The 15,613-nt window shown below is 43.9% G+C and overlaps 1 protein-coding gene across 2 annotated transcripts; it reads right to left on the bottom strand.

The window, feature by feature from the left end:
- Window positions 1-3,892: 3,892 nt before the first annotated feature.
- Window positions 3,893-14,405, bottom strand: septin3 (septin 3). 2 transcript variants are annotated; one of them, XM_079279393.1, is made up of 10 exons: window positions 14,290-14,405; window positions 11,590-11,985; window positions 11,328-11,456; window positions 10,110-10,191; window positions 9,781-9,918; window positions 9,196-9,313; window positions 7,786-7,881; window positions 7,518-7,614; window positions 7,351-7,402; window positions 3,893-6,069 (listed from the first exon to the last, which is right to left on the bottom strand). In XM_079279393.1, the coding sequence occupies exons 2-10, from the start codon at window positions 11,981-11,983 to the stop codon at window positions 5,940-5,942; spliced, it is 1,236 nt and encodes a 411-aa protein (XP_079135519.1). In that variant the 5' UTR covers window positions 11,984-11,985; window positions 14,290-14,405; the 3' UTR covers window positions 3,893-5,939. The 2 variants fall into 2 exon arrangements, with proteins under 2 accessions (XP_079135519.1, XP_079135518.1); XM_079279392.1 differs by lacking the exon at window positions 14,290-14,405 and adding an exon at window positions 13,302-13,458.
- Window positions 14,406-15,613: the final 1,208 nt, after the last annotated feature.

Here is a 15,613-nt window from a genome sequence, read left to right as displayed (position 1 = left end):
TGTTTCCTCCAGGATTTTATTTCAGCAGCGCTGGGAAAGCGTTTCGTCACAGTATGTAACTGTATATATGTAACAATTGTAATAAAGTTTGAGTGTACTTGCTTTAACCTGAAAAGGTAAAGGTAGTGCAGCCTATTGGAAAACAAGACAGTGGCATATCTTGTCATCATTCATACATCAACCTTGTTTGGGAGTACTGATATCTATTGCACCAGGTTCTGCCTTATACCATAAAACGCATCGGATTTCTGTCAGTAACGATTTTTAATAATAATAATCTGCCCAAAGAAAAGCATGTATTTGTAAATGTATAGGACCCATAATGGAACCCTATGACACACCACAAGACAGTTCCGCTCAGACGGACGTAAAACCCAATGCAGGGACCAGAAATACCCCCCCCCCCCCCCCCACACACACACACACACTGCCCGTACTTCTTTGTTAAAATATATGATCAACTGCATTGAAAACCATACTACTGTATAGTCAAGGAGTGGTCACCTGGATTTCCCGCAAAATCCCAATCTATATCACAATGTCATGTCAATGATAAGATACTAAAGGAATTTTCTGGAGTGGCATTCCAGGATGCATGTTCCTTCATCCTAGCGAGTAACCCCGCTGTTTGTGAAGAGCACAAACGAACTAATGTTTGTGCTTTTCACTCTTACAAGCTTCTCATGTGATTTTCTTAAGATTTACTCACCACATAAGCCTCATGTTCATGATATCACTCACATGACACAACAGCCATATTTACAATTGAGAGACCAAATTTATCTCATTGAGGTTGACAAGAGTGGACGAGCATGAATTAAGGAAGTTGTTGAAGGTTCCTGAACATGGCTCAGTGGGCACTGACACACTGGACAGTAAGGTACTTTGTCTTGCAGCTAATTACATTTCAGGTCCCATATGTCACACATTAAATAAATGTCTAACAGATGGTCTATGGCCCAGTATCTGGCAAAAAGGAAAAATGAATTTCCTTAACTAAAGTGGCATATAAACATTTATTGGGCAGAACAGCAGACCCATCACTATCGTCAGAAAACCGATGGAGAGAAAAGCCCATTCGCAAATACAAGATTACCTTGACTGGACTGGTTTGAATACTAGATTTAAACAAGCTTATAGACACAACTACTCTCCTTGTCCGTCCCTTACACAAATGACAGACGACTGGTTAAAGGGGATTGATAATGCTAGGATGACAAGTGCAGTGTTACTGGAATTTAGCGAGGCCTTTGATGTTATAGACCAGCGGTTCCCAAACCTTTTAGGCCGCGCACCCCCTTCTACATCCCGACGCCCATTAATAAAAACAAAAAAGCAACGGAGCCTATTTATAGCCGCATAAAAATCGGACCAATGAGAGAAATGTTTGCTCGCGCGTGGCGTTTGTTTACAAGATTTAGTCCGCTGTTAAATGTTGCAGTGTGAACACAAACTGCAACATTGTATCATATTAATCCCTGAATCGGAACAAAGCAAATTAACTCCAGGTGTGAAAACGCCCTGAAACACTGCAACAAAGTTTCAATAACTTTCAGTTTCACAAGGCGTCACTTTTAAAGAGCAATACGGATGGCGAGCACACACGCACAGGCTCAGAGGCAGATTATCACATTTCATTTACAATTAACCATAGCGGTTACATTAATCTGAATCAAATTACAATACAGTTACACATCACGATTGTACGTTATTAAATCTTACACACTTTGGGAATCCCTGTTATAGACCATGATCTTTTGATTGGTAGTCTAAAATGCTATGGATCTAGATCAAGCGCCATCTCATTTATGTCTTCCATGCAGAACAGTAAGGGCAGGTATTCCCTTGGCAGGATGTCTAACTGTAGAAATGCCTTCTGTCCCAGAACAGAGCACTGCCCCATAAGAAGGAGCATCGTAAACTCTCTTGTTTACCAGCAGAGAAAAGGATTGTCTTAAGCACAGTCGCAATCTTAAGCAATCGCATTTTCTTTCACCAAAAGCAAGTTTTTACACAGTCAACTGACTAAATGTAGTAACTTTCACAGTTCTAGGTAGGGCCATCCTATCAATTTCTGCAAAACATCCCAGTATGATTTAATGCACAAAAATTAAAGTATCAAACACGCATTACTACTTTGCAGTTAAATATTTAACATTTATTCCAACACGAAAACAATCAGTAAATAACACTTATATAATATAATATAACGTGTTTATTTATTGAGATGCCCCTATGGACCTTGTTATAGGAGGTATAGATCAGGAGAAGTAAACATGAAGTGTAATTATGAATACTGATGTTAAATTAAGCTATGATGAGTTTTCACTGTTAATTTAACATCTCTATTACATGTTGATGCCTACATGACCAAGTTAAGCAGATGAGACTGAGGACAACTATGTAGAAGAAAAGATGTTCACTTTGTCTAATATGTAGCTTGACAGAGTTCTCATGTGTGTCCTGGTGTTCTCATGTTTCCTTACCTCCTCATCACTCACTCCCTACCCTGGTGTTTCCATGTTTCCTTACCTCCTCATCCCTCACTCCCGTAACTGTCCGTGCTGGATCTGTACCCGTTGTTTTAAAAAGCTAAATAAATGATTAGCATGACGTCATCCAGCTAGCCAAACCTGTCTGGTGTACAGCTAGTACAGAAGCTTCGCATGTACTGCTTCCCTTTCCCGCGAGTCTGCTGTCTGATTGTGAGGTCAGGCTGATCTGATATCAGCTCTTTGGCTGCAGAATCTCCGCCAAAGTTCTCCTCTCAAACGGGTCTTGGAGGAGGAGTGCTCGCGCTGGCGCGTAGAGACTTCTCCTGACGAGAACTCGCAGCTAGGGGGGCAAAATATTTTTAGCCCCACACTGAATCTATTTGAGGGTGCTGATTGGCTAAATTGTCTGTCACTCATTTATATCTTCAATCAGCAATTGGCTAAACTGCTTCATAGACCCGCCTCTTTTGGGACAAAACGATTTGGCCCCCCAAGCTGCTTGTTCTCAGAGTGTCGTGCACACAGACAGAGAGCACGAGCAGACGAGCACACAGGCGGAGAGGACGAGCAGGAAAAGCATATATTTTGCGCATATATCATATTTTACACATATTACTGGGTACATTCCACAGTTCAAAAACACAAATATTGACAATTTGTATAATTTATGATTATTATAATACATATATATTTTTTTGTGTGGCTCAAGGTGGGGCCATGCCCCATTGCCCTCTATTGACCAGCCGCCACTGGTAATAACTAGAAAAGTGCACTCAGTAGTGTGCAGATCTCTGCCAGGTGTGTCCGCCACAGCTCCTGCTGTATTGTGTATTTAAATGAATATAACCCACAATTAGCTAAGCCCCTGTCTAAACACTAATGGTCCATAAGGCGGCAGACAAAAAAATTCAAACTCAAAAGCAAGCGGCGGCGCCCACACTGTGCCTCCGGGCGCAGAGTAGGGGCTGGGGGGTCGGCGACGCACTCAGCTGGTTTATCACTAGCGGCCCCTAGTGGCTGGTTAAGAGCAGTGAGTGAGTGAGAATCAATGGCGGTATAAAGCATGCTGTAAAAGCTGTTATAAGAAGTCACTGCAACCACAAGAGGGCCTTGGGCATGCAGCCATAACTGGGCACTAAAATTATTATGCAGGTAGCTGCAGTAGCATACGAGATTAGTCGTGGACGGACACTGAGGTGAACAGTCACTCACAGACCCACGCACGCACTAATGTGAGCGACTGCAAGATTGTCCTGGCGGAGGCAATACAAATACACCAAATATTAATTTGGGCACTTTTGAGTGTATGATATAAATATTCATGATGTAAATCGTGTATTCATTGTTGAGACATTAATAAAAACAGCTCTTTCAAAACAAACATGGGAATGTGCTTTTATTAAATAAAGAATAAATTACAGTAATAAGACATTAATGTATAACTCAATATAACACTGAAAATGATTCCTCAATGCGTCACAGCAAAAGTAGTTATCAAATAAATGTACATCGTGAAGTTCTACCAGTTCAAAGGGATGAGTGATATGTGGCTGTCAGTTTAGTTACAGGAGTTAAGACAGCAGCAATTTTACCTCATGAAATAGCAATTTAATGCACACATCACACATTCAGAAGTATTTGATCAGTTGAAGTTGCAGTGACGTGTGAACTGATTGGCTGTAAGCAACCAGGCAGTACGGACACAAGCATGCACACACAAACACCGTTTCAAATGTCTGCTTGAAACCTTTGACTGCACTAAAATCACAGACAACTATTAGCAATTTCTTGCAGACGACATTTCATATCAAAATCGCACAGACGTGGATGATTGTATAAAATGATGAGTCAACTTAAAACAAAAAGGATTGATAGATAGCGAAAGATTGAATTACTTGTAGTTTTGGCATATGTGTGCTTTACTGCAGACACCTGCACGGCAGAGTAGTACAACTGTTGAGTTCCTGAAGAAAACTCGGTAAACATGATTACAACTTTGTAAATCAAATTGATTTGGAATAATTGCACCAACACTTTGAGTGCATACCACTGGGGTAATAGAATTAAAGTTTCTTGTAGACCTGATCTGGAGAGACATATAAGTTATCACTGACAGCAGTGGAGGATCCACACTCTGTAAACTTGATGAGGAAATAACACTGGACTGTGTAAAAACGTACCTAAAACTCTCAGCGGTCGGAATGTCTTGAGGACATGGAGCTGTTCCAAGTGCCTACTGAGTCACTGCTTATACGCGGCAGAGTGCTGCCCCCCAGTGGTGAACAATATGAATGTAATCATAAAAATGGCATCAACACAAATACTGGTCACCACGTCAAGTTCTGTATTGTTCACACAAAAAAAAAAAAAAAAAAACTTTGCACAAGACATCAAACCATTTAAAAGTGTTCTGTCCACCTGTATCATGTCATTGGTGGGATTTCTTTTGGGTAAGAAAATATTCTTTTCCTGAGTGGCCAGTGGGTATGGTGACGAGAAAAATGTCTAAAATCTACCTCGCAAAAAAACAACAAACAATGAGCAAAGGGTAGTGTTTCTTCATTAACTTACATGCTGCAGGCTTTTAGATTAACATTAACACTAACATAGGGGGCACAAGCGTTAATGGCCATTTCTTTCCTCTATACCTACTGTGGTGTAATGAAGCATGCTGAGCTGCATCACCAGGAGGTGTTGACTTTGTGTGCACTGTTACGGTGAATCGTGGACTCACAGAATCCGCAGTATGCCCAGTCAAGCACCCTGTGGATTCTTTACTTACACACACACACACACACACACAGTTGCATTTCATATGTGAAGGATGTTTGCAGCTTTCTCTCATTTTAGAATGCAGGTCTGTGCACGCAAACTATTTTTAAATGGAAAAATCTAACATAAACGGGGAACTTTTCCTTTGTTTTCTTCGTGAGGGTGGGCATAAAAGAAGACGGCACAGCAGTAAAGCCACGGGGATTCTATCCTAGAATGAACTGTTGCTGCTGAACATTTTAAAGAAGCAATTTGCAGCTGTCTCGGGCTGTACAGGAATTATGATTATAATATTTTCAGTTGCTTCACAACACTAAAACTTAAAAGATTTGCCTCTTATACACATAAACATTCTTTCTAATCATACACTAACCGTTTGATGATAAATGATAACTTGTTCATTTTTATAATGGCACTAAGTTATCTGTTTGGTATTTTTCTTTCAAAACTGTCATCGGAACGACTTTGAAAATGAACCAGAGGGGGTTTGATGTGTTTGTGGGGACGAAAGTGTAGAAGACGATGGGTGGAGTTAGGGATAGGAAAAGAAAAAAATCACGTTTAAATGACACAGATTTTCAGATTCAAATGTTTTCCGAGCATGCATCGATGCCGTGGTGACAATGACAACAATATTCTGTAGATTCCTTATTCTCACGCTAACTGAGCAGACTACAGGTTGCTTTCTTGGGTGTCATTGGAGGATATTGGGTGGAGACCGCCGTTCTCGTTCAGTCTCTTGGCACGATAGGTTTCATAGTGAATGTTGTGAGTGACCTCCTTCAAATCCTGGAGGTGAGACCTGAGAAAGAGAGGCACAGGAGCAGAGAGGGGACATGCTGTGAGTTATGTATGCATCTATTTGACTAAGGAAGTATCAGAATTATTAAGTTTTTGTGATTCTAATGTTTTTTGTTTTAATGTGTTTTAGAACCCTGCCCACTGCAGGACTGGACCCAGGAAGCAATCTGAACCAATGGGATTTGCCACAGAGTTACATTTAAAATTTTACAGAATATATACGATTCAAAATGCTTAATATGTGCTTATCGTGCTTATTCTCGCAACATTAATATGCGTCACGCCAAATAGTATGAGTGAATGGATTAGTTGATCATCAGAAAAGTAATCAGCAACTATTTTGGTAATTGATTCATTCGAAGGATTTCTTTCAGCAGAAAAAGCCCAAACTAATCCTGGTTCCAGCCTCTCAAATGTGAATATTTGCTATCTGTGATATATCAATATATTATATAATACTCAATTTGAAGACATCACCTTGAGCTCTGGAAAGTTCAGATTTTTCACCATTTCCTGACATTTTACATACCGAACGTTTATTTAATAAATTAAGAAGATAATCAGCAGATTATTCCATAATTAAAATAATCACTAGCTGCAGCCCTATTATGTTTACCCACGATCTAGTTGTTACAATTTTGTGGCGCAGAAAAAGTTACCCAATATGGCGTCTCTTATTGCTCCTTAAAAGTGCTATGTGTAATACCTAGCCACATGCTCCAAACAAACAGGGGGCAGCATTTCACCGCTACCCATACAATCTACATTTATAGTAATAAGTTATAAAACAAAACAGCAGGGCAAGAATATGCAAAATTCAACCTTCAGTTAGCCGTTAGCTAGTAGCACAAATGTATCCGGCGCAAACCCCAGTGCCAGGGTTCTGATCCCGGGGGGGACTGACCCGGTTCTCCGCCAGCAAACGGTCTGTTGCTGCCAATACACAGGTTGGATCCAGCGCTCCATGAGCCCGCTGTGACTCCCGGTGCTGGGGTTTGCGCTGGCTGAATCAAACTTGCTAAAGTGAAGGTCCGTCTCCGGGAGCTACCACCTGCTCTCATCCCGGCGAAGTAGTACGAAACGAAAAAAATATACGTTTTCTCGTTTCTTCCACTTTGGATTTAATGATCTTACACAGACTGGTCTTACACAGACTGGTCTTACACAGACTGGTCTTACACAGACTGGTCTTACATAGACTGGTCTTACATAGACTGGTCTTACATAGACTGGTCTTACACCTTTAAGCCTTCAAGTCAGTACATTTAAAAGGCTATTTTACCTGATCAGGAAGTCTCTCAGCAGAGCAAACTCACAATGGTTTGGATTTTCAACTGCAAAGAAAACAGAACATCAAATGTCATATCTTGTCCATTACCTGACACCATCAATATTAGCTCCATTTACTATTAAAAACTCATACCTATTAAGATAGGCCATATGACTCACCTTCTACAATGCCCCACGCAGTCTTCCTCCCCAGAACTCGTTTGCCATTCACTTGATATTCTTTGTCGCTGCCCACCACAGCAAAGGGCATCGCCTCCTATTATATGGACAGAGACATTTTAACACGGCTCAGTGCGCAGACGAGAGCCGCACAAGGTTCATGAGACGTAACAAATACACAGCATGCCCCAGTGCCCTGACATGATGTTTGGAGGAGGGGAAGCAGGGAAAGACTCAATGCATACAAAGAAAGAACAAAACCACTTACTCTGATCTTGTCATTGTCGCTCTTGTCCTCCATGTCCTCATCGAACTCTTTCTGTGGGTAAAACTCAATCCCGCCCTTCTCCAGCTCCTTCCTTACCTACAACACAAACCAAAGCCAGTGTACCCAACATTCTGGAGAGGGTATTTAGAAATAGTCCAATCCATATTTGGATCCCTTAAATTACCTGCATTATAATTGCTTGGCCACATGGGGGCAGCAAAAACAAGCAATAAAAACAACATTGACAAATGATCCCCTTATAAATCTGATACACATCCAGTAGACAGAAAACAACACTAGCTTTCATTTGTTATCTGGCTCTTCAGCTGCTAAATGCCCCACTATGTTCACCGGCTGGTTTGATTCTGAGGAGGTGGTGCTGTGAGAGCGGTGTAACTAAACCAAAAAAACTGCGGGAAGTCATACCAAAACAACGAGTTAAAATATGCTAAGTGCTACGTAGGCGTCTCGACCACAGACTGTGTAGAAGAAGTGGACGTAGTCACCGTGACATCACCCATCGGTGTGTGGACTGCTGCTTTTGACATTTTGGCCGTCGCCATCTTGTTTTTTTACAAACAGCAGTGACACGAGAGGGTGGAGCTAAGTACAACTGAAAGCTGAACAAGACATTATTCAGACAGACTACGAAAGGGTCAAAGCTGTGAGACGAAAACACGGACAACTCCCAGACCTGACAACGCCGTGGTAGAGACCTGTCAATCACAAGGTAGCCCCGCCCTAAAGCATCCCCTGCTTTATGGTCTATTTGACTCTAAATGGACCATAAATACCAGATGAGCATCATGCTGTATTGAAGAAGACTTGAAACTAGAGACTGAGACCATACACTCATGTTTACAATGTTTACTGAGGTAATAAATCAAGAGAGAAGTAGAGTAATTTTCTCATAGACTTCTATACAATCTGACTTCTTTTAACAACCAAAGGAGTCGCCCCCTGCTGGCCATCAGAGAGAATGCACTTCCTTATTGGCTTCACTCTTCAGACCCGGAGGTTGCTGCTTGGTCTCCACTTTCTCTCAATGTACAAAAATGAAGCCAGAATATCCCAGAGAGGGCGATCAAGATGTTTCAGCTTCACTTTTGGGGAGATGTCATATCATCTTTATACAGTCTATAGTTGTAACTTTGAGCTTCACCTTTCACATTACACATTTACAGTTATTTAATCCATTGTTGATGTGAAAATATTAACTAGAGCAGCTTTAAATACCACAACACATATTGCGCAGGACATCTTGGAGTTGAAAAATACATTTTGTAGAGGACAAACAATAAAATGGAAGATAACTAAATGAATGAAACTATAAAATGAATAGTGTTGTATCAGAAATAAGCTAATATGGGCTGAACTGTAGGTCTGGGAGATTTGTCAGTTCAGACTCACCCGCTGTTTGAACTCCAGTCTCTCCTCAATGGTCATCGTGTCTGACTTCGCTATGACGGGAATAATGTTGACCGAGTGACTCAAGCGCTTCATGAACTCGATGTCGAGCGGCCGCAGACTGGGACAGACAGACGGGCAGAGGACAGAAAAGAGAGAGGGAGAGTGAGTTAGTGGATTATGGGGCTGTGGTTGTCCCAGAAGACTCGACAGTAAAAAAGGACTCAGGATAACAAATAGCAGAGAGAGGCACAGGGATTGTATTTGTCTTGTTTGGTACGTCTGAATACCTTGACCAAGTCTATCATTGGACAAAGGTTGTGTCCGAGTTCTTATCTGCCTGCACACAAAACATCCTGCCGGTCTCAATTACAACAGCTTAGAAAGGATGGCTGTAATACACGTAAGGCTGAATCCGTTCATCCATTAGAGAGCCATTTCACAGCTGTCAGCAGCAGCTCATTGTGAGGTGCTCAGAGGAGAGAGCGCCATGTGCAATATCAAGTAGCCCCGGCTCGATTAAAGGCTGTGCCGATCTGAAACGAAATGTCTGGAAGAAATCTTTCGTTCTGACAAAGATGAACTCACGAGTGTCCAGTCGGGGTGATGAAGTATATACAGCAGTGCACCCTGGTGTCGGGGATGCGCTTCTTCCTGGTGATGTTGACCTCCTCTTTCAGGAACTTCTCGTACTGCTCGTTGATGTACTTGAAAATGGGCTCCCAGCTGTGGAGGAGAAGAAGACTTTTACGAGAGTGGGAGCGTTTTTTAACTAGACGGGGGGGGGGGGGGGGGGGGGAACTAGACGCATCGACGCATTTTGTGTGGTGAGGAGTGGACAGTTGTTCTCGGTGAGATAAGGCAGTAATGATGACATTCATGAGTCTTTTTTTAGAATACAGGAGGGGGGGACCCACCAGTTGTCATTATTGATTTGGTCTCCAAAGCCCGGGGTGTCGATGACTGTCAGCTTCATCTTCACACCGCCCTCCTCAAGGACTGTAAAAAAAACACACACAAAGAAACGAGCAACATAAACCACAGCTGTTGCTTTGTATGTGGAAACAGGACCGCGTCTACGCAGCCGGTCTGTATTCGACAGAGAAATGGCAGCAAACTAAGTTTAAAAAAATGATCCGGTTGAGATATTTCTTAACACGTCTGCTGTGTCCCTCTGGGAAGAGCGTAATGATGTCGGCTCACTGTCAGCCGCGGGCGACGCGCAACAACTTTGGCGACCACAGAGCTCCGTCCGAGGGTTTGACACATCCCCACTGTTAAATCATCACCGTCGAGATCGGTCGACGCCATAACGTGCACAGCACCGATTTCATAAACAGCATGCAGAGCTGTCTGCTAGTGACTGGTTTGATGCTAACACAGGGTTGGGGGGGGAGGTATTCACAAATGTTACACACGGTGGCTTTACATTGGAGGTTCTCTGCTGTGTATTCTGACTAATTAGGCTTCCTTTCAAACCCGAAAAGGGCGGCGGATCCTTGCTGCTCAGCTCGCCTTATCTCCAGCGTTGTGCACCGTGGAGGAACATCACAACGTGGATGTTTTAGGAGAGAAACCCAGTAATGACGGGAAACAAGTTGGATTCCTCGCGCCGTGACATTGTTAGCGAACCACAGATTGAGCCACGTTCAGTCGCGTCAGCAAGGGGTCGCTCACTGTTACCACGGAAACACCGCTCTTTCAGTTCAGAGACCGTCTGGCGTTTTGGAAGCAAACTTTTTCGGCTTCAAATGAGGTCATATTTTGCTTAATTTCAAGCCAATCCATTTATCAATTTATAGACACGTTGCAAACAGACAGAAGAATGCACAACCCTCCTCCAACTCAGTTTTTTTTAAGTATATCATATAATTATTCCACATTCTATTCTGAGTCATTTTGAGGGGAACACCAGTTATGAACGGTCACAACAAACCATCGAAGCCTCTCACACAAAGTACCTGCAGAAGACACACAAGTTGTTGGCCCGTGTATTTGTAGCTCAGCTGAAACCAATGCACCGACAGACTGAAGCAGGCCATGTGGGACTTTTAGGAACGCGGTCAAAGATCGTTCATTTACGCCGCTGTAAATGTCTGTAGAGAAAGAACGGAAGCTCTCGCTGCTTCACTCACCGTGAGACACGGCTTTGATCTCGACCGTTTTGGGGATCTTCTCGTCGCGGGCCCACCCTGCACTCCTCCTGCTCACCTGGGACTTGAACAGGGTGTTCACCAAAGTTGACTTTCCGAGACCGCTGTTACCTGAGACAAGGGCGGGGGGGGGGGGGGGGGGGAGGTGAACAAGGTCGAAGAAGAGGTAAGAATAAAGAAAAAGAGATTCTTCATCTCAGAATCAGAGACCAGAGAGATCAGACACTGATACTCTGTGACTCACCGACAACCATGACGTTGAAGTCAAAGCCCGCCTTCATGGTCTTCTTCCTCATCTGCTCAATGATGGTGTCGATGCCGATGTACCCCAGCAAAGTGGATCCACCGCCGGACCTGTGGGAGCCTGCATGACCTCCGTTGTGTGCTGCAGGGAGACCCCCGACGTGGCCCACGCCATGACCGACGTTATGACCCACAGCGTGGCTCGCAACGTGACTCCCGATGGGGACTGGAATGGCACTGGGAGGCAGAGCTGAAGCACCGCCGATGCCTCCTCCTCCTCCGATGCCCGGGCCCTGGGGCGGGAAGGGGCTGGAGGGGGAAGGAGCCCCCACATTCGGGGGCTTGGCGGGGACGGCTGGTTTGGGTCTCACCTCTGGAGGAATTACGTCCGACATGTCTGCAGAAGAAAAAGAATGGAAGGTATAAAACATGGGTTTTCATCAGCAGAAAATACTTCCACATGAGTAAGTAGGCCAGTGGAGCAGGCCGAGGCCTCGCCTCCCTGTCACTTGTTCTACTCTGAGGAAATGGGTTACGGTCGTCTTAAAGGGTTAGTTCACCCAAATTAACATTTTATCAGCCAATAATAGCTCAGTGCAGAATATATTGCTGTCAGTGTATATGTTGGCTAATAACAAGAAATTGCAGTACAGAAAGATGTTTGAAATTGTTTAAGAAACAGTGACATCATCAGTGTCACAGTTTAGGTCTCCCTTAATTTTCCCTTTTTATTCATGCAACAATTAGTCGATGGACAGAAAATGTATCAACAAGTGCTTTGACAGTTGACGAATCATTTTGAGTCATTTTCTATTTAAGAGGAAAATGCCAAAACTCTCAGCTTCTCAAATTAGATTTTTTTTCCCTGTTTCCTTAGTCTACTGTGACCGTAAACTGAATAACTTTGCACCAAAACAATACATTTGAGGTCGTTACAATGGCATTTTGACGAACCAAGGAAACAGTAATTAAGTTAATTGATGACGAACCTCGTCGTCAGCAGCCCTGGTGAACACCACATTAACTACATTCACCACTATTGTATCAGAGTTTCAGCATCACATCACAGCATTTGCGTGGCTCGACGCCGCCATGTTTCTGTGAACGGATCCTTCAAGTGACGCAAACAGTGGGGGCAGATGGTGACGGTAACAGGCATGAGCTGGACCACCTCAGGGTGTACATATGGATCAGCCCGCTGCCATGCTTTAAATCCGTGCGTCCGCAAATGCCAGATCCAGATGACCCGGATGATGCGGGTCACTGAGGCAGTGGCTGTCACTTTGATCCATCACACGCTTTGATCCCCATATGCAGTCATAGATAAACCAGATTTACAGAATTATATCAGCATTACATTGCAGGCAAATCGCACTTAACGACTGAAACGGACAGTAACTGCCGACATGAAATCTACGACCTGCTTCCTCACTGAAAAAAGAAGCCCGTTATTTTTGTTCTGGGTGGCGGAGCTTAATTGACGTGAAGGGCCACGCGCACTGTGGCTCCGTATTTCAGCGGAACCCCTTTGTATGTGTTTTAATACAACACACGAGGTTAGCTCCATCACAGCCTGTCGACCCCCATTGTCTCTCTGCAGGCAGTCATGCTGGATAATCACGTTAACAGCTAGCGGACGCTCCGCGTTAGCCGCTAGCTAACGGTGGGCTCGAGCGGCTCCGACGTTTGATGTAGCGCGTGCGTCACACTCACCTACTCCCGTTCAGTTGACCCGCGGAATCTGCTCTCAGGTGACCGGCTGATCAGTTGTCGCTCTCGGTCCGAGAACAAACGACGTGCATCCAAACAGAGAGGTAACGAGAGGAGCGGCGGTCATGTGACTAGTCCGGGTACCTCTCCTCGCCTTCCCTCCAGCCGTGAGCCCCCCCTCTTCCGTTACCGTGGCGACAAGAGGAGAGGGAGTGGGGGAGATGCAGCGCGCACGCGCAGTAGACATTCACCTCAGGGGGACATATTTTTTGGTACAGTGTCTCCTGACAGTGATGCCGACTATTTTTAGGGAACATTTTGGATTGCATTATAATTAGACAAAATGATGAAATACGGTATTGAAAGAAGTATTCAGATCATTTACTGAAATGGATAGTAGCTACAACCCAAAATCAAAAATAAATAGTTCCCTCTTACCTGATCGTGCTATTTTATAATAATTATTTATCTACATTGTTTTGCTGTGAGTTTACCTTTTTTTTCTAAACTGTTCATGTTTTGGTGTTTAACATTTGAAACTGTTAAATAACTGAAATATATCACAACAATGGTTCCCTCTGCTACACAACTTTTTTCTTTTTTCATCGTGCAGCTTTTAAGTTTCCATATCAACAGATCCATCTCCAGGGCAACTCATCAAACCATCCACCGATGAAGAATGTGTCATACAGTTGAGGCTAGGAGAGAGGAGCTGGGTTTGTTTTGTGAAACAAATTCTGGACAGTTTTTACCTTGCAGGGCCTCCAAATGAAACCATTTGGCCCCCACAGAACTGATGAACATACAGTATGCAACTCGTGGCAGCTAGACGTACAGATTCATAATTATAGTGTTTTTAAAACCTCTATCAGGGCTATAACGTAACTTCTACCAGTAGCAGTTACACCTCATTAAGTGTTTTCTGTGATATTGTTTAGTAAAATGAGTCTTGAAAGTGTGACAGGAAGACAAGCTGTGCCTCGCTACTCACACTTTATCTCTTCTTTGCTCTCCTGTCGTCCCTCTTTTCTCTTTCTTTCTGCATGTTTTTCTTGTGTCTAGTCTCTGCGGAGGGCTGTATTGGCATGTCCTCCTGGACTAGTCACTTTGACAGAGTGCTAACTAACGTTGTTGTGTCTCTCCTCAGCACGTCTGTTACTCTACTGATAAGGACTGACCTCTTAAATCCCCCGCTATCGTCTTTGACCACCCCGTTAGACAGAAAATTATCGAACTCTTCAAAGATTAAACCACAAGCGATGAGAGAGTCCCTGTCTGTCATGTGTGCTTTGAGGGATTTCTTGACTTTCTTCAGTTAAAGTCAAGTGGTTTTGATAAGTCTGTACTCACCCACGTACACTGATCCAGGGTAATACATGGTGACGTAATAGGGGTCCTCTGGATCCTCCATGATCAGTGCTCTGTCTGCTGGAGGGTAATTGGGTTGGCGTAGCGGAGGGGAAGCTGCTGTTGTTGTCTCTTCTGGTCTCTGGCTCACTCTGTGCCGCGGCTGCGATGGCCGGCCAAAGACCTCCTTTGAACTGCCGCCAAAACTGTTTGTGTTGAATGGGCAGTATTCCTCTGGGGGGTATTCTGGTAGCTTTGCGGGCGCACGGCGATGATCAGATGGTGCAAAAAGATATGTTTGATTCAGCAGCGTGTCACTGAAGGTCACCTCTTTGTGGCTCATGTTTTGTGTGTGATCGGACTGATGCTTGTGTGAGACAACATCAGGTTTTGAAAGGGTCGTTTTTGACGTGGCGTACTCAACAGAAGCAGGTTGGTAGCCCTCCTGTGTCCGAGGGGCCAACAGGCATGTCCTAGATCGATTTAATCTGTCCGCACACGGAGGAGACTCCGTTTCACGATCGATGTCTCTTGACTGGCGACTGTAATCCTTTGAAACATAGTCGGACTGACTCACTGGGACCGGAGCCTTCGACCAGAATCTGTGTTTCTGAGGAGACTTTGCGTCTTGAGACGCACTGGTTTGTTGAGAGAGTTTGGATGGATTCCCCGTAATCGTCCTTATGTTGTTTTCTTCTTGAGGTCTCCTGAGATTAGATGGAAATTTCTCGTCCACTTTTGTGTCATCGTTGAGGTCAAAACGTCTTCTCCTGCTCTCGAAATTGGGTGACTGATTCACGGGTAGCTCGGCGGAAAAAGACATTTTGGGAGCCGTTGGTGAAGCTGCACTTCTCTCAGAATACATTAGTTCGTATGGGTGATCACTGGAGGTGAGATTCCTCCTCTGAGGGGAGTCTATACGCTTCCTGTGAAGGCTCAGACTCGACCGAGTAGCCGGTATATCAAAC

This window comes from Melanostigma gelatinosum (genome assembly GCF_949748355.1).
Source record: "Melanostigma gelatinosum genome assembly, chromosome: 11".
Lineage (NCBI taxonomy): Eukaryota > Metazoa > Chordata > Actinopteri > Perciformes > Zoarcidae > Melanostigma > Melanostigma gelatinosum.
The sequence above is the reverse complement of the archived record's forward strand: the minus strand, read 5'-3'. Positions and strand labels throughout refer to the sequence as shown.

Excerpts from the sequence above, each read along its gene's own strand:
- septin3 (XM_079279393.1), bottom strand. The coding sequence starts at position 11,983 with ATGTCGGACGTAATTCCTCCAGAGGTGAGACCCAAACCAGCCGTCCCC. Across the intron at positions 10,192-11,327 it reads GATCAAAGCCGTGTCTCACG|TCCTTGAGGAGGGCGGTGTG; the intron begins GTGAGTGAAGCA and ends TTTTTTTTACAG. Across the intron at positions 9,314-9,780 it reads ATCACCCCGACTGGACACTC|TCTGCGGCCGCTCGACATCG; the intron begins GTGAGTTCATCT and ends TGTCTGTCCCAG.